Below are 23563 nucleotides of genomic sequence, written 5' to 3'. Positions count from 1 at the left end.
CATTATTCTTCACTCCTATTGGATATTCAAGGTTTTGGTTGAACCCAGAGTTAGAAATGTGTCTGATGGCCGAAAAAGAACATTGAAATAGAAGTTATATCTCCTCTGAAACCAAACAGAGTAAATGATCATACATGTAATGGCAGCTCTAAATTCAATGACTACTGGGTGGAACCTAAACCCTGTATATCCCGTAGCTTGCCAGGATCACGGTAGCCACTGTTGTAGCGTATTCCAAGACAAAAACAACAAAGGGGTTTCAGTAGAACATAACACCGCCCCTTCAAGTATGAGTCTGTGTAACTGGATTTGTGACCCACCCCTAGTGGAATATATAACTTGACAGTGCATGTGTTTTGCTGTAGCAACCTTATTCTTACCCACTGAGGTCAATCCACCTGCTGTATCTACCCAAGTAATGGATTCAAACGGTCACTTTACTGTAGCCTCACACAACCAATACCAGCGACTGCAAAATGTACAACGAAAATGGATGTGCCATAAAATCTGTCTTGAGCATATTGTACTGTATGTATATGATAGAGATCTATGAAAATAAAACAATGAGAATGACGTCTGAAGTCTGTTTCTTGACTTTTGGTGAGTGAACGTTGGTGTGTACTTCCGTTTTCTTTTATCAGTCCACATATATATATATATATATATTATAATCTGTGCATAGGTTTAGAGACAGTAGGGTGAGACAATTGATCAAAGTCAAGCAGACAAATAGACCAAAATTAGGCTTTTGAGAGTAATTAAATATTAATAATAACATGCTGTGACTCCACACATATTACACGTGTGTGTTTTTTAAGGCTGATTCTGATGTTTTTAGACTAATTGTCTTTGTAAGCTAAGAAGAATTTTTTTTAAAATAAAAATTAAGGATTTAATGTTCTCCATCAATAAAAGTCCTCACAGTGTACAGAAGGCTACACTGCCAAAAACACATAGGGACAATTATAGAAAATATAATTTAACAGGTAAATAAGATTAAATGAGGTGAGTTCTTAAAACTTCTCCAATTATGTGAAGAGAGCATAGGCACCAAAACCATCCATGAGTGCCTGGAGGCATTTATATTATAATACACTTTATATACACCATGGTGGTATGAGTAAAATTTAGACAGTGAGACTATTTAAAGGAGTACCCTTCCAACTTTACTCATCAGTTTATTTGTCATTAAGAGAACTTCACAGCCTGTGAAAACTCCAAAGTCTGAGAAAATAACGCCAGTCATGTGATCAAGGTTATCTCATAGTAGGCTTGGACGCAGCTGAATATTACAAGAAAGCCTGTGTTGCAAACTGAGGCACCGAATTTGAAAGATACAGGTATTTACCAAGCCAGGGTGTCATAACAAAGACACAATTGACTTGCATAATAACCTCTGCGTATTTTTTTTAGCTTAATCTGTAGACAGATATTTCTGCTGCTTGAATTTTAATCTCTTTTTTTTCCACCTCTTGTGAGTCCCCCAACATTATGGAAGTGCATTTTTTTTTTTTGCAAAATTGGTGCATTAGCAATACTGCAACGCTTCCAGAAACAATTTTCTGCACACAGAGAAAATTCAAAATGTCATGTTATTTTTTTGTTTCATGTGTTACTTAACTATTTGTGAACTGTGTATCCAAAACTGCCAGACTTAGTTGAGCATCATAATTGCCAGCTACCAGCTAACATACAGGCTAAAGGGTACATGTAGTACGTGCTAGAGATGAAGACTGAGGTAATTTTAGTGCCTATGTTCTGTTAGCAGTAACATTCTCTGCCATCCTGCCAAAAACAGGGTTTTGTTTGTCATCTGTGATGCCTGAAAGCAGGAAGAGTGGAGAGTGGAAGAGTGGAATAGGCCTGTGTACAAATTCTCCCATTGTGTTTATTTTCCTGAATGGTCTCGAAGCCTTCCCACAAACACTGCAGGGAGTTGTAATCTCTGCAACATCTGGGCTACTGTTCCACATCTGCCGGCTGGGAGGAAATCAGATCAGACCAGATGAGTTCTAGAGTCGCCGCGTAAACCGGTGTGACCCACAGGCTTACGCACACATACACAGACAAATTATGTAACACACACAAACAAGCTGGGGGCACATAAGCCATGTAGGACACGCACAAATGAGCAGGTGACGAGGCTGTCATGTGGGTTTCAAAAAGTGAATGGACCACTGGGGAGAGTGTGTCACAGAGAGGATGTCATGTGTGAGCCGGGGCACATGCTGGAATCAGATCCTATCATCTTACCCACAATCCTGTCACTGCAGCGAGCTCCATCGCCGCCACCTGATCTCTCTCTACCTCTCTCTGTATATCTCTATTGATTTCATAAATTTCACAATTATGTACAAAATACCACATGTGTTATAAACATGTTGGATATGGCAAGATGTAGTCCAAATGAGCTTCTGTGATTTTTACAGCTGTGTGGTATGCAGGAGATGAATCTGGCAGATGACAGATTCTCTGGTTCTGGCAGGTCAGTGTGCATTAACAGTAGGAGCCTGTTCAAGTTAATCCTTTACTGACATTTGTACTGATGTAAAACAGTAGGCTATTTCTTTTCCGTAAATTGGTATGGACACTACAGTATCATCCTCTAAAAGGAAGTAGTCGCGCAGTAGCATAAATAAGTACCTCAAAAGTGTATTTAAAGCTGCTTTAGCCACTAGGGGGCCAGAAAAACATTCAAACAAGCTAACAAATGCAGTCCAGATGAGACAGTCCAACATCAGCATTATTTCCGAGTTGTGTGTCTGTCTGTCTACTCAACAAAGTCCAATTTTCTCTCTCCTGTTGTTCTCACCATCAACTCCAAAAATATTTGTCAGCTTGCTAGCTAGTTGCTAAAGTTAATTAAGTTTATCAAAGCTTTTTGTGCTTAAAACAACTGCCTACAGCGGTTTCATGAGAGCGTCTGAGACTCAGTTACACATTTGATGTGTTGGGCGTATAACCAAAACAATGAGCTAAAGATGGCTAAAATAGGGTGATATTTCTGCTCTACGAGCGACTGCTCTCACATTAACCTTTACATTAGTCACTTGATTAAATGTTTATATCTAAAATATTAATGAATGCAGGTAAATATTGATTAGCGCCTCATAGATGAACATAGTAGTTGACATTAAAACCATTTTGCAGTGAAGATGTGGTGGTTTGCCAAACCTTTACCCTCAATGGCAGCCCCATCTGACAAGAACCGGTTCTCAATGTACGTCGGACATTGTTGAGCTGTAGGGATTCAAATAGATGAAAATGACTGGCAAAAATTCACACACTGAAAAGGTCTGGCCCAGTTCACATAGATAAGCCCTTTCTATTTTTAACACTTCACAGATATCTGTCCAGCAATAAAACTGTTTCCTTCCTTCTTCCCCTTCGAATAGTTCTTTTTCATCCAACACAATTTCTTTTCTGGTGTGTAATGACAGTATGTTCAATAACATCAGGCCAGTCATCAGGCATAATTGCACTTGCTTCCTCTGAACTGTGCTCATATTGCCATGACTTTACATTGTATGGTCTCTATCTGCTTTAAGATGCAGACGGAACAAAGTATCTCAGCAGAGCATTTATTCTGACCGTCAGAGGAGCTGAATGTTAAGGTTGAACTCTTGCCACCAGACTGTCAGTGGAGCTGCTGATAAAACTGTTGTAAGGAACAAAGCTTCTCTAACATGCACACACACACACACAGTCAGCAAGCCAGACGGATCCCACACCTCTTAGAATAAATACATCCTGCTGAGACACTACACTCCTCCGTTATTTTAAAACTTAATTTCTTTGTGACTATACCCAACCAGCACACACGCAGTTGGTCTCAGAGTACACAGACACTGTTTGGCCATCTGATGGAGTTCTTTTTTATCTGACACTTTGCGTGTGTGTGTGTGTGTGTGTGTGTGTGTGTGTGTGTATGTGTACATTTGACTTCACTGTAGGCTTGCTAAGACTGTTACTGAAACAGTGTGTTTGCCCATCTCACACAATGTGAAACCAAGGACTGCCAGAAACAGAGAGAGAGGGAGAAAGAGAGAGAGAGCAAGTCAATTAAAAGGCAAAATTTCCTTAGCCATGGCCCGTGACAGACTGGGAAAAGGCGAGAGAGTGTATCAAAAGAGAACAGTTATTACAAACATTACATAGAGGACAGCAGACACCGTGGCAATTTAACAACAAATAACCCTGTGAAACTCAAATTATATGACCAGGAATAGAAGTAGCAGGGCAAAAACAAGGAAATGGATGTGAAAAATAAAATCCACTGTTGAACTGTGAAGGCAGGACACAGCTGGAGAGCACTGGGAATCAAAGCTATAACAGGCAGCCACAACACTGCTGCTAAACAGGAAATAATGCAGCAGCACAGAGGCAGATATGACTGCAGGTTAGTTTTAAAGTTGCAGCTTTAAGAATATGAGAATTCCTCAGATAATGAAAGAAAATATTCTAAACTTAAATGAATTGCAGTCCGGGGAAGCATAAATGAAGCTGAGTTGACAAGACAGAGGTATTACTGGTTTCAAGTACATCACTGGGGATGACAGACTTCCTCCCAAGCTACATCCTGTTGGTTCTGAAGGACACCCGTTTTTAATGATCTTATTACGAGAAGTGCCTTTTGGATGTTAACCACACTTGTTTAGATAAAAACCCACACAGGGTCGTAATCCAAAAAGCAGAAATCCCCCCCCCCCAAAAGCTCTCTCTGAAGTAATAAACATTTGTAGCCTGCAGTCCTTTTCAAAATACAGTGAAAGTGGCCTGTGCCAAGCAATGAGAAACTATTCCAGCCATTGCAGCCATGATTTGTGTGTCAGGTAACAAATTACTTGCCTACAGACATTCAGCTTACTTTCTAGTTCACCAAGACATGCTGTTGTTGTGATGTTAGTTGTGAGTATCGCTGTCTGGAGCTGGTATGCTGGCTCTTGGACTGCCTTGTCCTCTCTGTGTATTAGCTTTGCACAGCAACTCCAGTGACAGTTTGCTAACCCACAACTTAGCTAAATGTGTCGTTGTTCACTCTATGTCTTGGCATTGGATTTTTCCAGAATGGCATACCCCACCTTTACCCAAATAAGACCTGCAATAATTTGGACACTTGGCAGCAGTGAAAACAAGCTGTGCACACAATACTGACATATTAACACCTTTTATATGCAAAATTAGCCATCATTAATTTGGAGACGTGTTTCTGGCCAACTGGCGAGTATAAGTTAAATATTCACTCTCTTTCACAGCTCTCTTTTGGTTCTACCCACTCCTGAAGGAAACATCTTTAGCCACTAAGCTAGTCGCTAACTCTGTTATTTGGTGCCTGGCAGCTAGTGTGCAGTAGGTTTTAGACTGAAAACATCTGCCTGCTGCCAAATACAACCTGATCACAGTAGTGAGAGTGAACTCCAACAGTAAAGTTGTGGCCATAAAGCCAAAACAATTAGCTGAAAGGTGCTAAAATGCTTCGTAGAGCTGAGGGGAACTTCCTAGATGGGTGCTAATTGTCTGTTGCGTCATCACTATGAGTGACCTTTTCACATTTTGTCATGTAATCCACTGTGATAAAAATATTGATTATAGCTGCTTTAAAGTGAAGATATTTTTACCTTTGCTGCATCAATTTTAACCATTACTTTTTTAGTTCTCTTATGCATCCTCCAACTTTGTGGAAGTGCAATTCTTAATCATGTGAAGTCAATTCATTAGTATTGTCATAATGTCTCTGGTATAGCCCCCTCCATATTAGACTAAAGTTCTGTTGACCATGTTTACAGTTTCAGTATGGGGTCATGAATGATAAATCGATATATTAACCATCTAAATAAAGAATAATAATAATGATAATGGAATACTATTTATAACTACTAGGATGAGGAAAGCTGTCTTTATTAATCCATGTAAACAAACTGTTGGCATGATAATTCGCTGAGTGACAGGCTGTGGCTCAGAGACCACATTTAGTCCTTCAGAATCAGTAGCTTCATGGAAGAAAGAGAAATTACACCTTTACAGGATTTCATGAATTAGGAGCACTTCACTATCAGGCCCAGTGATGTCACTGATGAGATGCCTTCGCATGAGTCTCAGTGTAAAAGTCTCAATGCCTCCTTGGATCCATTTCATTCCTTCAGCAGTGTGAAGAGATGTCATCACATCGACAGCTTTTCCTGTGCTGTGTCTGTAGAGAATAACCAACCAGCTGGCAAACTCCAGCTCTGGCTCCGTTAGTCTTTCCTGAATCGAAATCCTGTGATCATTAGACTCCGACGCCTTTGGTGTAATGTGAGAGCTGTGAAGTGCTCTCAACGCATAAAGACAATTTTTGGAGTTCTGCGAAAATGACTGTTCCTCTCAGATCAGTGGCAGCATAAAAGACTAACTTGCATATAGAGATATATATCACTTTCATTTCCCAACAAAGTTGTACTGCACAGATTTCGTTGAAATATTGTCCTTTTCTTTGTGCAAATATCAGTCTGGCTGCCAACTCTGTGGTAAAAATAAATCCCTGGACTGTAAATATCATCAGTCACTCATAAGCAGACTATAATTGTTTGTTCAGACAAGAGGGCAGTGGAGCTGTCTGTGCGTGATGCATGCATCTCATTACACTAGTGGACGGTCACATGAAAAATGAACACAAATTGTATGGCTCCAGGATAGCCTTATATCATAATTTGTGTTCATGTATTGACTGCAGTTACAGGTCTACTCTGATCCCAAAACTATGGGTTTGGACCCAAAATGGAATAATCAGTGAAATCAGTTTGGTCTTGCAAATCAGGGAGAGATATCACTGTCGGCATTTTATACAGAGCTCCTGATGCTTTGGCTTCACAAACCTGTATGTGGTGATGCTGATTAAAGATAAACTGAGAACTGCCAGCAGCAGTGCAACAGTGTGTGTTCCTGTGTGCACACACCTTTCATGTGCAGTTATTTCAGGGCTTCAAGCTTTAATTATATCCAGACTCAGTATGAACACTCCTGTCACTTTTCTCACTTTTCCTAATGAAATGATTCTGTGCTAATGCGACTGAGTGGGTGACGGAGAGAGACACGATGAATAAGCCTGAAATCTTATTAAGTGAGTATTATGGACAGAGGCCTGGGCACATCGCGCGTGCACGTTTCTAACCCCAAGAGGCAGTGACCATGTAGCTCCTGCTGAATTGTCCTCGCTGCCTTAATAAGCAGCCAGCCAGCGTCTTTAAGAAAATAAAATAAACAAACAACCCATAATTACCCCGTCCAACCACAGCCTCACTTCCTGCAGGTCGGTGATCCAAAAGACTCTGTCTCCGTGGCTACCCTGTTGCCAGGAGACAGTATGGGTGAACAGGGTTGATGCCTTTGAAATGACAGACTGGCAGAGGTAACAGAGGGGTTGCTCCATGCTCAAGATAATATATCTCCAGGTTATCAACTCTCTGCTCTATTAGTTCACTAAACGTCAGCCTCTAATACAATCGTTCACTGTCTGCATCCTACTGTCAGACATTTTTTGGAAATAAGAAGTCACTGTATTAGGATGTCCTGTTGATTGGTCTTGAACAAACTTATGTTTTAGTCTTAGCATTCTGGCATTGCATGCATTCTTGAGGGCTAACAAATAGGTTAAATGTATTCCCTTCATCATAAAACACTTGCAAAGCAGATTTTCAAAAATATTTTTTAATCAAGCAATGTTTACATCCATGTTTGCTAGCTAGCCGTCTTCTTCTTCCTTGCCTTTGTTGGCATATTGGTAAGTTTGTTTGCACGCTATCCCCCACATCAGTCAGTGGGATAGGGTGAAACTGACAGCAGGAATGTGCATCTTGTTGCCCATGTGCACCTAACAAGGAAAACAGGCACCCACTCTTAAAAACACTGCTCCAATGCTACTGGCGGTGAAAAACCCTATAGGGTACCTTAAACAGGAACTCCACCGATTTTACACATCAAAGTCTGTTTACAGGTGTTGGGTAGTACTGCCACTAGGTTTTGACAATGCATGGAATAAAAAAAAAAAAAAAAGACAACATCTTTGCACTGCTTTTGATCCCTTTTAAAAGTAAACTGTCCATCTTGAGTCTGAAAACTTTAAAGCTGATGATACACGAGGCAACTTTTTGAGCAATGTTGCTGGGCAATCTTGCAATTGGCAAGTCTGACTATGTTTTGAACGGATAGCGGCGGTGCAGGGCAGGTGGCGGAGTGGTGGGGGAAGGGGATTATGATAGTAATCTTTACTCATTACCAATGACGGCAACGTTGCCCTGCATGATTGCTCTAAAAGTTGCTCTGTGTATCATCAGCTTAAAGGGGTGCAATGCTAATCAGTAAAGTGCTCTTTTACAGCTGAGGCAAACCTGATTATGAAGGGAGAAACTACAGCGTCCATTGCAATAGGCCTAAACCCCCTTGACAAAACTTGTAAGTATTTAAATAAGGCCATATGGTTCTGTTTTGCTTCGCAGTAACCTTTGAACAATCCCAGTGAAGAATTATCACGTTATAATGTAAAAATGATTGAGTGAATGAAGAATTGAGTGCATTAGTGCGAATCACAAAATGTAACATAAAAAAGGGCAGATGTCCAATTAAAACAACGTATTCCTTGCTCCACCTATTTTTGCAGACTCACATTCAAAAAATTAAATAAAGGACCCCCATAAGGACCAAGTTGTTTAACAGAAGGCCTATTTTTAGTCCAACACACATCTCTGACCCTATTCTGTCACTGCAGTTGTGACTTAGCAGAGAGCAGATCGTCACACTGCTTTTAAAGCATCACTGTCCAGGTCTCCTGAGTAGGTCACTCAACTCAGCATGCATGTGAGGCTGCTTTGTATGGAGTTCACCGTCACCCTTCTGCAAGAGGAGGGGGAAGCTAATGTATTGTTACAGTGCTGCCACCTGCAGGCTACTCTCAGTCATAGCGTCTCTGGAGAGGTGAGGAAGTTTCTTGAAAACCCCCCAGCCCTCTGCTCTACTTACTTATCCCTCATATCTCTCACAGAGTGGGTGAGGGGTCAGAAAAGAACATCCGTACTTTGCCTAGACTTCTACCCAAAATAAGATATTCCCTTGATAGATGATTTCTCTTCTTTTCCATTGCCCAACAAGTTTCTCAGTTCAGATTTCAGAATGGATGCCAATTTACACAGAGAGCTCTAACCACATGAGAACAGAAAAAAATACTAAGTGAGCAACACAGACTGCATATCACATTTATTTACAACAACTCCTTTACATGAAGATGGATAAAGAAACCCATGGGATCATATGACCTTTTGACCCCAAAGCCTCAAGCCTAAGTGTCCTCAGTTAGTGATGGTCTCTTCAGAGTAAAGGGAAGATAAAGAGGCGTAAAGTTACTGTAACTGCTGCTGCATAATGTGTTTGGTTTAGTTAGACACTGTGTCATCTCAACTAGGGAGCTCTTGCTCCTTCATTTTTCCTTCTTTGTCCTCGTCAGGATCTGAAGGACTGCCTGGTTGAAGTCATCAGGCTGGTCGGCGAAAACATAATGGCCTGCTCCTCTGATCACCTGGCAAAGACAAAACACACAGTTGAACAGAAAGTGTAAGCTGTTTAGAGATAAAGCTGGCGCACCTAACATGCCAAAATGTATGTAGATACAAATGTATACAAAATGAGTGTATTCCTTCCATGAAATAGCTAGCACAAAATCTCAATTTGGATGTTTCCACATTTGAAAATGGACCCTCCATGTCCTTTCAGTTTTGGATTTACTCAAACAAAGCAAAATAAGATCATGGTGTCCTTCATCTTGCCATGGATATTTCTTTTAAAGCACATTATCAGCTGTAAAAAATATTTTAAAAGAACTTACCCTAATTTCCACATCTGGTCTGGTCTTCTTGAGCGCACATCCGGAGTCACTGTCGATGCTGGAGCGTGATCCATAGATGAAGGAAATGGGAATGTCAGCCTCAACCTGGCCGATCCTCTCCAGCATGGGCCTCTTAGCCCAGCCATAGGGAATGGTCATGTTCTTAAAGGCTGTTTCTCCACTGAAACACAAAGAAAAAAAGTTGGAGACTGTACATTGTCAGAAAAATAAATTAGCAGTACATATCGGCTCAGAAACGTTTCTCACCTTGGGGTCTGAGCATTCACATGGTAGATGTAGTCAGATACCGTGTTGTCATCAAACACAGAAGAGTATTTCTGCTTGAAATCTGATCTGACTGTCTGGACCAGCATTGGACCTGGAGATCAAAAGACACAGAAATTTACTTCCACATATTAGCATGATAACTGCAAACAAACCAGACCGTTGACAAGAACACTGGCAGCCTCTTCTGACCTCTCTAGGAAAAGGACACTGTTCTTCTGGTACTAACAGAGATGGACGTTTCAGAGATTTTTCCAAAAGGCAGATGATAGAAAGAGATAATGGCTAATTGGAGAGCAATAAACCTTCAATATGTTCCTTATTTCAGACAAGTGAAAACAAACAGAGCGATTGTGACGCAGAACCAGGGGGACAAGCAGCAACATCATTTGTGTGTTGACAAGCAAAAGGGTTTGCAGGAGTGGGGCATGTGTTTCATGTGAAAAAAACAAACAAAAAAACAAAAACAAAACACCAATACCATTGGCATGAGGTGGTACAGTCATCACAGTCATGCACTTATTTATTTAAATAATAGCCCAGCAAGGCAGGCCTCAAATGCAGCACCAAAATGATTCAGACTGGAGTCTGGATTTTAAATATTTCAATCTGATACATTCCGGGGCTGGACAGACATCAGTCCATGTTGGACTTTCCTCAGTGCAAAATGAAGCATGCATGATGAGTCAACCTTTATATGGGTTACTTTACAGGCACACCTATTCACACATAAAGCCAATTGCCAGCAGGTCAAGTTGACAAACATTCTCATACTGACCGACATATAAGGATACAAATGTTAGCTTGTACACTGGGAATGGGGTCCACTGGTATGGAAAGACAATCCGGCCAGAATCAAAGAAAACAGGTCATATCCATAGACTGTATATAAGAAGTGGACGTTGTCATTGTGACGTCACCCCGTTTGTTTGTGGACTGCAAGTTTTAAACCTCGAGTTTGGCCAATAGGGCGCCGCCATGTTGAGTTTTCAACCAGTGGCACCGGACGTGACCATATTTGGACGAGACGGTGGAGCCAACAGCCGTGTGCTGAGCTAGCTAGTTTGCTTAGCCAGGTAAATGACGTTAACTTTCATTTTAACCGGAATGATACTTGTGTAGTAAACAACAGTCTAAATGTACTCACCAGGGAAAGTGAGTCACTCTAGCCTGATTGACAGGTCGCCATGGTAACGATTTGTCAATCATAGATAATCCCGCCCTGAAGCATACTCTGCTTTATGGTCTATTTTCCAAAATGGGAACATAATTTACTAAATGAACATTGTTGTATTGAAGAAGACACAAAACTAGCCATTGAGACCATAAACTCATTAGGAAAGAGTTTACTGTGAAAAAAAAAAAAAAAAAAATACAAAATAAAAATCAGCTGAGAAGTGGGGTAATTTTAACATTATTTCTAATGAAGCCGGACTTCTTTTTGCAACCAGAAGAGTCGCACCCTGCTGGCTGTTCGATAGAATGCAGGTTTAAGGGACTTCTTCATTTAAGCAGCTAGGATGACTGTAAATTGAATCCACATTTCCAACAGATGATGATTCATCATGTAAAGGCCACATAATGCCAAATTTAAACAGAATGGTTGCCATCTGAAAAGTGTCTAGCCCTAAAAAAAATAAATAAATAAATTTAAAAAAAAAATAAAAAAATAAAAAAAAAAATACTGTAGGGCGGTCTGTTTCTTAGGGCAATACGCTTCTGCACAAGGGATGAAGATTTCCAAATAGAAGCTTACAAACTCTGATCAATTTCTGGTGAGAGGGGTATCCACGAGATGTCTTGTATCAGGCATTTGCAAAGGCTTATGAAAAATAGAAATGAACTCTTGACCACCTGTAAACCCAAAAACAGTTTAACAACGTGTGGGCGTGAGATTTTGAACGTTCTGTTAAATTCATCTGTTGACGACATTGGCAAAGATCTTCCACTTTTCTAATTTTTTGGAGTAAAGAATGTTTGGGACACAATGGTAACATGCAGACACGCACAATAAAGAAAATAAAACAAACTGTACCCACCAGGGACATTTGGACAATGCCACAGGTAGAGGTAAAATTGTGCTGCAAGTTCTTTTTGTAAAAAACACACACTCCCAGCTTTGTGACCCAAATATGCATCATCAAAACATCCAGCTCTGGTAATGTTGTCTACCTTACTGCATGTACCAAATGTGGCATCCAACAGAGTAGGAAAAACAAGGAGGAAACTTGTATTTAGAAATTGTGGACATAAAAGTGCTATCCGCAGGTCTGATCCTAAATCAGATGGCAATCATTCTATATATGATCAGTCTGTATGAGAATGTGTCAACACCATGGGATTTTTTTATTCTGATGTGTTTGATGACTTGACCTGCCGGGAACTGGCTTCATGGGTGTTCAATCAAGCTCTAGATCAGTGACTAGGTGCGCATGTACAGCAACCCATATAAAGGGTGACTCATCATGCATGCCATATTTTGCACAGAGGAAAGTCCAACATGGACTGAAACGTTAGCACATTTTTCCCCTCTGTCTGTTTAGCCCTGCAATGTATCGAGTAGAAATATTATAATACCTGCACTAACGAGGCCCATATATCATCCTAAATGACAGCAAAGCATTTAATCAATTTTTCTATTTCATGAATGATCTAAAATAACACGTTACTGGCTAAGATAATATGTTAATTAGATTGTACCCTGCATGAATAACAGAATTATACAAGATTTGTCTTTGTTTTGATGTCTGGATTATATATTGGCCGCCATGCTCTCTAAATATTGGCATCAGCCATTGGAAAACCCATATCTGTCGACCACTAATCCAGCCTCTAGTCTAATTCTCTTTTGTTCTGTGTGCGAGTCCTCCCCGCCATTAAACTTTTCCCCCTGACTTCCCCACCCTAGAAGATGACAAAGGACAGTTCTTTTATATAAAAACTAAAACAGAACTTGCAGCTCAAGCCTTTCAACCCACATAAATAATAAAATTGATATACATATAATCATCTTTAGCAAGCCAAACCTCAACATTTGTATACAGAATATAAAATAAAGAGCGGAAGAACACATGTGTTAATGTGCCAAGTATGTGTATGTGTGCTGACCTAGAGGCCCAGCCAGTCTGAGTCCAGCCAGAGGGTTGAAGGGGCTCATAACAGCCCCCATGGCTCTGATCCACACAGGGATGGAGTTGTGGTTGGGGTTATCTGGACGAGCTGGGAACCCCCACGGCTCCACCAGCAGCAGATGTTTTACCCTGCACGCACACGCGCGCGCACACACACACACCAGATGGAGTGTCAACAAAAGACAACAATGATTTCACAGAGTTTTGATATTATAAATAGCAGGATTACGTTCCCAATTGGGACAAATGTTAAACGAAAAACAAATGTGTTCCGAACATAATTCAAAGTAGTTCTGTGTGGCTAGTTCCTCACTAGATAAAGTGCACAACAACCTAACGTTACAACATCTTGAAAGTAAATGCCAAGAGACAAAATGCTTTATTTAAGATATAGAATTTAAAGCTGTATAAGAACACTTGGCACTTGTAATGTGGGAGAAAACCTATTAGCTTATTTTCCAATAATTGTGTTTGTGTGGAAGCTCTACACTCCTCTGACATGTTGTTCTTAGTGTCTGATAAGAGTCATGTTAGCTGCTGTTGAGCAACACATTGTATTAGAGCATACATTTAATTTCTGTACTTCAGACTGAACAAATTACAACAACAACTTTTTGTAATTTGGGGAAAATTTATCCAAATAGGGGGGATTAGCTGCCATTTTGTTCGATGTTTTATTATACAAAAGAAATAAGATGCCTTAAAAACTGAAAAACGACTTGCATGACCAATGTTTTGCCCTCTCATCCACCAACAGACACACACACACACCAAAGCACCTGTGTGGGTATTTGAGTGTGTAGGCAGCCGACAGGTATCCTCCGAGGTTGTGTCCCAGCAGCACCATTTCCTCCAGTCCCACCTTCTCCCTCCACTCCTCCAGGGTTGCCACGAACTGTTCCTCAACCGCCTCTGGGTCGGTGCTGAACACAGGGCGGCTGCTCCTGCCGAAGCCCAGCAGGTCCAGAGCGTAGACCGGACCGCTGCTGGAGAGAGTGTCCAAGTTTTGGGCCCATAGTGCAACCCCGCCTCCAAAACCGTGCAGCAGGACCAGAGGAGGTCTGGACTGGTGGAGAGAGCATGGCTGCAGCCGAGTGGAAAAAGCTAATGTCCACAGATAGTTGCCGTTGGATATCTGGACATGCTGCCTGGAGAAAGTCTGCTTCACACCTGCAGTGGAGGGGATTATGGGACAGGGAGAGAGGATATGGGTGGGAAATGCATCCCATTTAACCACTTAACTTGTTCAAGACCAGGTGTGGTGGGGGTTTATCCCCCCCCATTTTAAGAGAAAGAAAAACAAAAAACAAGCGGTTCAGCTTTAAGACAGACACACTTACTCTTGAGCATTTTTTCTTCTGCATCTTTTAGCTGAGAGGGAGACGTAGGGCACCAAGAGGGAAGCCAACTTAACATCCAGGAGCTGTGATTCAGGTAGAAAACAGGCAGCCAAGGAGGCAGAGAACACATGAAGTACATGCAAACAAAGACAAACTAAACAACACTTTGACCATTTGACATTTCTGCTATCAGTGCTGCAGGTATTCAACCTATACAGTGCTTCTCGTAATCTCATTATAGGATAAACTGGACAGCATACAGTCAATAGATAGATGCCCAGACACTCAGTTTGGACTTTGGATTTTTTTTTTTTTACATCCTGTGTCATTAAGACTATTACAACCTAATGTTGACTTGTTTTCCAACTTAAAAGATAACTTAAGAACTTACAGAAATCCATAGTAGCCACTGTTCAATTGCATCAACAGACAGTTAAGTTAGACCAACACAAACTCAACTTTTAGAACAGAAAGGCAGGCAAAGATTTCATGACCGGGGTCAAATAAAGTTTTTTTCTATTACAATAAGGATCTGCCATGGGGAACAGTTTATACCCAGAATTAACCAGATGACAGTACTAAGTACTACTAAGTACTTGACTAAGTAACAGAGACAGCTTTATGAGTGCGACCATGATGGTGTCCGTGTCTGTTTGTAAAAAAAGCCACATCTGAGGGAGTAAGTACTAACGTTAGTTCAAGAAACGGTATGCACGGGGGAAAACATGTAAACTTACATAAACCAACGACGACATGAAGACAATTTCAAATAAAAACGTTTAAAAGGAGAAATACTTACCTCTTCTCCTTGGTAGGTCGTATCTCCTGTGCCATCCTTCGCATGGTGTTTTGAAAGTGTCGCGACCAAGTGAAAATAGAATGTGTCCGAATGTGTTATGGTGCGTTTAAGTACATCCCGCAAAGAATCTAATTAAAATATCGATTCAACAAGTACAGCTAAAGTACCCTTTACCAAGTATGTATCTGTTAAGCATGTGATTAACTTAGAATGTAATGTGTTAATAAAAACCTCAATTCTGCTGTGAATGTAGCAACATTCTTTAGCAATCTGTCAATTGCTCTCCCAGAGCTCAACAGTATGTCCAACTGTACCTGAAGGCGGCAGCTTGGTCTGGACCTCTGCTGTGCTGAACGGTAAGTTACCTAAAGTTAGCTCAGAATGGTCTCACGTGGGCCAGTGCCAGTTTAGTTTTATACAACAGAGGTAATTTGGACTACTATTATACAAGACGTAATTGATCCCATAAGACCCCCAAATTAAGAATTTAGCCATTTAACATTTAATGAATAAATGTAAAATACAAGAACATGTAAGGCTTTGTAAGGCTAGCATATTAGCATGTCAATTAGCATAATTTACCCTGTAGTTCCAATTAAGGTTTTAGTTACAGCCTCAAAAACTGTACTGAATATACAGTTAACAATGGGGTAATTAAGAATAGCAGTTAATGCAGTTTGGGCCACAATTTTCCAAAATATCTTTGGCATATATATATATACACATTTTACTTGAACAAACTTGAGAAAATGCCATTTTTAAGCAGCTAAACAGTCAACATTTTGGCTAGTTTTTGATAGCTTGAGGCATATTTTCCAATATTAGTTTTCACAAAACAACTGGTCTTGTTTAAACTGCTGTTAAAAGAAATTTGAGGTTAATTAAAATTAAACAGATCAAGAAATTTCACCAAATTCACCAACACTGCCTAGAAAGGAGTAAAAAAATAAAGTATTTGTGTCTTGTGAGTCTTGTACAATGACAAACCAAGGGAGATGACTTTGACTTTCCCTTAAATTAATATCAGACAAACACAATTGCTGGCATAGAGATTAAACCTTTGCTTATCAGCATAGATTTCTTATTATAATTTAAGATAAGGGCAGAGATGAAAGGAAAAGTTAATTAAATTCATTATCCTCAAGGATTTGAGTATACAGTATGATCCTGCTGCTATAGGAAACCATTTTTGCTATCTTACTTACCCTTTTTTCAACTTTTATGCTTAATCTGAATCTTATTAAGTCTTGAATTTCTTAAAAGAAGGTTTATCTTACAGATTTACGGAGGCATTATTCTTGTGAAAGGTCAGGAGCATCCTTCAAGAAATGATTCTGGAGTCAGCGTTTGTGACATTTTTGGAGACCTCAGGAACTGGGAGCCCTCTAATGAACTCAGGATGGTATAAGACTTAAATGAATCTACAAACAACATACGTCATATACATTATGTAAGAAGAAACAAGTCTACATCTGACAAGCTTTGCTCAGGTATTCATTTCTCCAACATGGTGGCAAGTCCCTCTCTATAATCACTTCTCAAATGCAGTGGTGAGTTGCAAAACCGTCCCTCTTCCTCATAAATGATTTGAGATTTTCTCTTTCACAGTTTGAGGAGAGCCCTGCCGGTCCTGGTCCACAAGGTGGCGTACTTTCTGTTCTATTAGTGTTCAGACACACACAGACACACACACACACACACACACATTAACTCTCTCATACACTCTCTAGCTACTTTGTCCACAAATTTCCCTTCACACCACCCACTTGTGGTGGCTCTCGGACTATGGGCTGACTGAGTGGTTCCTGAGTGGTTCATTTCCTTTTCTCTCATAGATGCACACACTCTTCCTCTCTGTGTGTTGCTGTTCGTCCACTCTGCTGAGCACTCAAAATTTCATAAGCCAGCAGACAATGAGGCTGTAGTCAAGCCCATGGAGGAGCAGCGGTAGTATAAGACTGTAGCTGTCTGGAGACAAGTAACTGGGTGAAGCTTTTAGTGAGGAGACGGCATAAAGCTGCAGCATTGAGCCGGCCTGCTCAGTGTTTCTCATGCTAGTGCTAGTCATGCTAGCTAGAGGTTACACAGCATATACTCTTCCTCTTGTTTTATCAGTGGCTCAAAAGCAGTAACCCTGGCAGTAAATTGTCTTAACAGAGAGTCAGTCTTATTTATCCTTGGACAATTACATTACAATTTAGTCTAAATTGTCTGATTGTGTAGTCTAACTGATTGTCCCTGGAGGTGTGTATAGTGTGAACTCGGGTAGCACCACTTTAGTGGGGGCAGGAATCCAGTGGAGATCTTGCACGCAGAGGTCAGTAGAAATATGACAGACATGCTCACAGTGCAGTGCAGAATGAGGTTTTTATCCAATGGTAATAATAGTCAAGGATGTTAAAACACGTTTACGTCATCTTGTCAACCTGAATACAATTCAAACCAAATGTTGTACAGAAACCAAATACAGTCCTCATATTATTAAAATTAAGGTGGTCAGAAAAAAAAGCTGCACTGGGATTTATCAACAAAACTGTGTCCCAATTCTGTACAACAGACCAGTTCTAAGGTCTTGTATGGAGTGTATCAGAGATAATTTAGGAAGGAGACGTGTCACTTAAAGAAATCTGAATAGAACTATATGAAGAAAGCCTGTAATGCCAAAGATGGCGATTATATCCCGCCCCTTCTGCAAGAAAGCCAGTCATCTGCTTTGTAATAGCCGAGCCGGGAAACATATTAAGCCATGTCACCGACACTCTGGATAGAGCTGTAAATGAAGTCGGCGTTGTGAAACCATGCGCATGCAGAGTAGAAATATAACCTGTGGGGGAAAATGCTTTTTAAACCTTAATTTGGGGCAAAGTCATCAAATTTTTTCAGCGCTTTTTTTATCAGATTTTAGTGCGCAGTTTTTATGTCCCGGTGACCATTGAAAGTGCAGTTATGGCTCCCTCCCCATTCATTTAGATAAGGGCCTGATCTTGTTAGTCCGAAATAACTGCCCGGACGCGATAACAAGATGGCTGCCGAGTGGCGTGACTTGTGTGTATGGAAAGTTGACAAAATTAAGTATTCTCTGTGCTGTTCATGTACACCATTGTCCCACGATGCATTGCCCAAAGAAAACATTTTGACGTGTTGCATCATTTCCTGTTAGTACAAGTACAGTAAATCCCATAGGCATTTTTCACAGCAGCCATTTTATAGGGAAAAAACAGGTCACTAAAAGGAAGCTCTGTCCTAGTAAGTGACAGTGAGCCAGCCTGCATAATACTAGGACCCTAAAACTGAAGCAACTAAATGGATTTCAGCCATCATTAATTTTATTGTTTACACCTACAGCTGTGCTTTTCTTACTGTGACATGGCCTGTGGATTTCTTTCAGATTCAACCCACAAAGGGGTTTTCACTTAAGCCCAGTTAGACCCAGTTAGGGCTGTGTGTGCACGTACGGACTCGTTTTGTTGCACTTGTTAAGGTGGGGCAATTAAAACCTTCATCATTCTAATTAGTACATGCAGTTTGGTGACCTCACGTCATTCCCATTATACCTACACACCCAACTTCAACCTGAACAGGAGGTCTAATTAGCCAGAGGAATTGAAAACAGGGCGCTAATTAATCCTAATAAAATAAAGTTGGTAAGGCACTTATATCATAGTGCTGCTGGAGCTCTGGACAACATGGATGATCTCTGGCATTCTCTCAATGAGTAACTATGCATTCTTGTGCTGTCAGAAACATTATTTTCCAACTGGAAAAATTCATGTGAACGCCACCTGAAGTCGGAACAACAACTTGGAAAGTCTGAGAAGATTTTGCTTCACAAGTTGTTGACATCATACAGGTAGAAACATGGCGGACTACATGGTTGCTGGTTAGAAACATTTGATTAATGGTACTAAATCACATCACATATACATTTTTTGCTAATGTGTCATTTGTAAGGTTTGTAGGTTAGTTTGCTGTCCATGTAGAGTGACCTCTATTAATTAGGAAAGTTATTTACTAGCAGTATTTGCAGTACAAGCAATATTTTAGCGATTTCAGGTAATGTACTGGAGCAAAAATCACTTTGTAATAGAAAGCGTCAGACGGTTTCAGCATCCATGTTGTTACCACATTCAGACTTAAAAGCACATGAACACCATGGCCATCCAAGGAGAATGTGAATGTAGCATAAGAGTACCCGAAGGACAGAGAGGGATGGAGATTGAACACCACTGTTTTCTATCAGTGCGTGTTTGTATGTGTGTGGGACCAGGGTCTGTTCACAGTGCACTGTTCTGGGCTCAGCTGCTATTAGGTCTGATTAGCATAACACACAAGCCCACTCTAGATCAGTCAGTTAGCTGTAAGCACAAATCACGCTCTGTCGTGAGTTTTTGGGGTATGGCCCAGTGCAGTATGGGTAATAAGAGTGACCAAGCTGGTAACAGAAGATTGAAAGGGGATGGAGGAGAGGTCTGTCTGGTTGCTAGGATACGTGGCCGGCGCCAACAGCGGATATGATTTATAATGGCCAGTCTCACTGTCTCGCTTTCTCCGCTAGTTTCCTCCTTCCTCTCCTCCCTCTCACTTTTCCACTGACTCTCTCCATCCTCTACCCTCATTTCTACCCTCAGCATCTCTATGGGTCTATTAACTGGCCCTGTCTGACTGATTTGAGTACTTACTGCTGGCATTAGCAAAGGCTATTATTTATATGGGTGTTCTTGATATTCCTTCCTGCGTGCATCATAAGCTCGCTGAGATAAACTTTAGTTTATTTGGCAATAATAACAAAACTCATTTAGAGTCCATCTGTTTTTGGGGTGGCATGTCGTACATACAGAGTATAATTATATAGGTGCGGTGACTTCCGTGCGTGCATGTATGAAATGGCATTTTAACATGAGCTGCAACCACATGAATAGATAATATTGATTTGCAGAGATTTGATCCACCTCAGGATGTTAAAATCACAGTGTGAGCAGGAGGTTGCACAACGCCATGTGAGGGAAGGAGACAAAAGGGGGAATGGAGGGCCATGTGTAAGACACATGTCACATAAGGAGAAAGATGTGTTTTTGAAGTACAGTGAGTAAAAACAGTGAGGATTTCTCTGATGATTGTCTGTTTGTGTTTGGGTGGAGGTTTGTCTCAGAACAGCGTTCAGACTATCAAGAGACCCTGAAACTTTCTACTAAAAGACAGACTAATAGAATTACTTTTGTGCTCCCTTAAACACAGACACAGGTTGCACTGCAGATTTACATCACAAAAGGACAGCCTTTGCTGCTGATTTTAAATTAGAGGCAGATGACACTGACTGAGTTCCATGCAGATATTTTAGATTTTATCTGCTAAGGTTTTGAGATGCCTGTCTCTGAGAGTCCGCCAATTTTTTTTTTTATTCAATTTCAAAAAATTCGACTGCAACATGTTTTTTTTTTTTTTTTCCAGAAACAGTGTCGCAGTTAATTCAATTCAATTTTAGTTCAGGTCAATTCAGTTTTATTTATATAGCACCAATTCATAACCAAAGTTATCACATTCCAAGTCAAAAAAGTACGAAGTTTGTAATATTATTATAATATTATTTACAGAGACCCAACAGTTCCCACCATGAGTAAGCACTTAGTGATAGTGGCAAGGAATTAAACTGAAAAAATAGTCCCTCAGAAAACTATTTACAGTAAGGTCTGTCGATTATTAAGAGAATCGGGGACACCGTTTCAAGAAATAGATGTTGCATTTTAATTTTCCCAACCACAATCAAAATTCCATTCACCTCCATTATATTGGGATGGTGGCAGAAATCTCAAACATATACATTAAATATCTCAAAACCTGAGAAAACTATTTGCATAGCTAGATACCACTGGAGGACACAAAGAAATTATGTTTTGTTTTTTCCCCACAGTAATAGTATTTATTTTTATTTATTTATAGAATGACACTGGGTTATGATAACTGGAGTTACGTCCTGGAAACTTTTACTTCAACACGTCTCATTACTGACTATAAAATACTGCTGTACAATGGCCATATTTACTTTATCTCATTCACTGTGATAGATAGCGGGGACTACGGTGGGCAGAATGTTTGCAGTGGGGATGACTTTGTTAGATGTGTGTTACCAAAAAGACTGCTGCTTAAACTTCCTTAAGGTATTGGTTCACACTTTTATACTAAAGTAGATCATTAATCGTGCTCATTGCCACAGGTCACTGTAGTCCTTCCTCCTGTACATAGTGGCTGTGAAGGGATCCTTTCCTAAAGCAACAATTACAGCGACCAGAAACACTTTTATTGTACATGTATTGTAAATGTGTTTTAAAAAAATAAACCTGTCCTTTAATGTTGTCTTCACTATCAGCAATCCCGCTGACATTAGAAACTTGTAGGAGAAAACAGTATGCAGGTCCTTGTTGTATTTCTGTAGTCGTACAAAGTAGCCTGCAGCGTAGCTACTATGGCTACATGCTTCGCAGCTATAACCTCTTTAACACATAACTATAAATCCAGCTTTACTGCTAATGTTTTTTTGTTGATTTGTGTTGTGCTACAAAGCTAAAATGTCTTCTCTGGTTAGCAGAGGCATCATCAGTCCTCCCATCTATCAGGTTTCTTAACTTATCCGCACTTATTAAATTAGATTATTTGACAAAGCAAGAAGTCTGTTTGTCTCTTAGTTCCGCATCCATAAGTGATCCAGGAACACATTCAAACTAGAGTGTCCATATTTCTCTTTCCCTCTCAGTCTGTCCAGTGTGTTCCAGTAAATGGAGGATAATTTTAGAGCGATAAAGAGCCCAGAGGATATCGAGAGGAGGGAACATACACACACTCATACACAGTAAGATGGTCCCTCATTCCCTGTTGCACCTGCTGACCCCACAGGATCCACTGAGATCGGCTGCTGCTGAGTGTGCGGCTTCTACACACACTCAAACGCACACATACACATAGAGGAATGCGTACACACTTTGACTAATAGGCCTAATGCTTCCTGAAGAGGGCCCAGCACTGCATTAGCTACGGATGTGGGATTGATTTAGAAACTGAAAGCCTTTCTGTGTATGTGTGTGTGAGAATATGTTGTGCACTCACTGGTGTGTGTTTTTCCCTATTCCACTCCTCTAACATTAACTGTTTACTCACAAATGATGCACACACACACACACACACACACACATGGCAAGACACATATGATTGATAAATAAATATCTTTACATTTAGCCTTTACATTTTCATTTAAAAAAGTATCTAGAGTTTCATCCAAAAATGTTTTTCTTTCCAGATGGGAAAAGCCTTTGAATGAACCGACATGAGACACTAAAAGTTTCTTTTCTAATTTTAGAGTTAGCAGTAGGGCTAATTAAGGCAGGTTGACCCATCACACCAATTAAACAGGAATGAAACTGTGGAAAACATTCATCCTTTTAATCCTGACATCGGTATTAAAAAAATTGAATTAAAAAAATATAATTAACTAATGAATTGATGTGACTGTGGTCCTTCAGTGCTGCAGTGGGCGACACTGACTGACAGTGTGCGACTATTAACTGCTCAGGGCTAACAAATCTTCATTTTGCTACAATGACTCTTTGGCTACGGTGGTGGAGCACAATGCTGCAACACGGGAGCCACAATTGCTGTCATTATTGAACACTTCTTGAACTTGACTATTGCTACACTGGCTCTTTAGCAACTGCCATAGCTCACTATTTTAAAATATATAGAAAGGAAATATTAGCACAGATAATGATACAAGTGGGTTACCAACACTGGAAACTTTAAATATAGAGCATGAAATTAACACAGAGATAACACTGAAAATTGGACATCACTGATACGTTTTGTGAACTCAAACATCGTTCAACAACTTTCAGAGCTCCTTTAACGGATAGGTTCAGATTTTTCACGTGTCTGTTAATACAGAACTCACATGCCTTATGTACTTGCAGAGAAGTGATATATTTTAGAATGAATGACGACACTGTAAAGGCAGATGGATATACTAGAAAATAACTACAGAAGGCTAAAATTTATAGTTGTCCTGAACAGCCACAGTATGAAGGTGAGGTGAAAAACCTTTCATCATAGAGAGAAGCGAGACACCCCAGTCGTTGAACTATGGGGATCATGATGTACACATTTAGATTAT

At 40.3% G+C, this 23563-nt stretch overlaps 1 protein-coding gene across 1 annotated transcript; it reads right to left on the bottom strand.

Annotated features, from left to right (window-relative positions):
- Positions 1 to 9213: 9213 nt before the first annotated feature.
- LOC123980043 (1-acylglycerol-3-phosphate O-acyltransferase ABHD5-like) lies at positions 9214 to 15672 on the bottom strand. The gene is made up of 7 exons (XM_046064231.1): positions 15409 to 15672; positions 14610 to 14692; positions 14049 to 14439; positions 13247 to 13398; positions 10121 to 10232; positions 9854 to 10034; positions 9214 to 9547 (listed from the first exon to the last, which is right to left on the bottom strand). Exons 1-7 carry the CDS (start codon positions 15450 to 15452, stop codon positions 9449 to 9451), a joined length of 1062 nt encoding a protein of 353 aa, XP_045920187.1. The 5' UTR covers positions 15453 to 15672; the 3' UTR covers positions 9214 to 9448.
- Between the last annotated feature and the right edge of the window lie 7891 nt (positions 15673 to 23563).

The sequence above is a fragment of the Micropterus dolomieu genome, linkage group LG01 (genome assembly GCF_021292245.1).
Source record: "Micropterus dolomieu isolate WLL.071019.BEF.003 ecotype Adirondacks linkage group LG01, ASM2129224v1, whole genome shotgun sequence".
In the NCBI taxonomy this organism is placed as follows: Eukaryota; Metazoa; Chordata; class Actinopteri; order Centrarchiformes; family Centrarchidae; genus Micropterus; species Micropterus dolomieu.
This window is presented reverse-complemented; position numbering and strand designations above follow the sequence as displayed.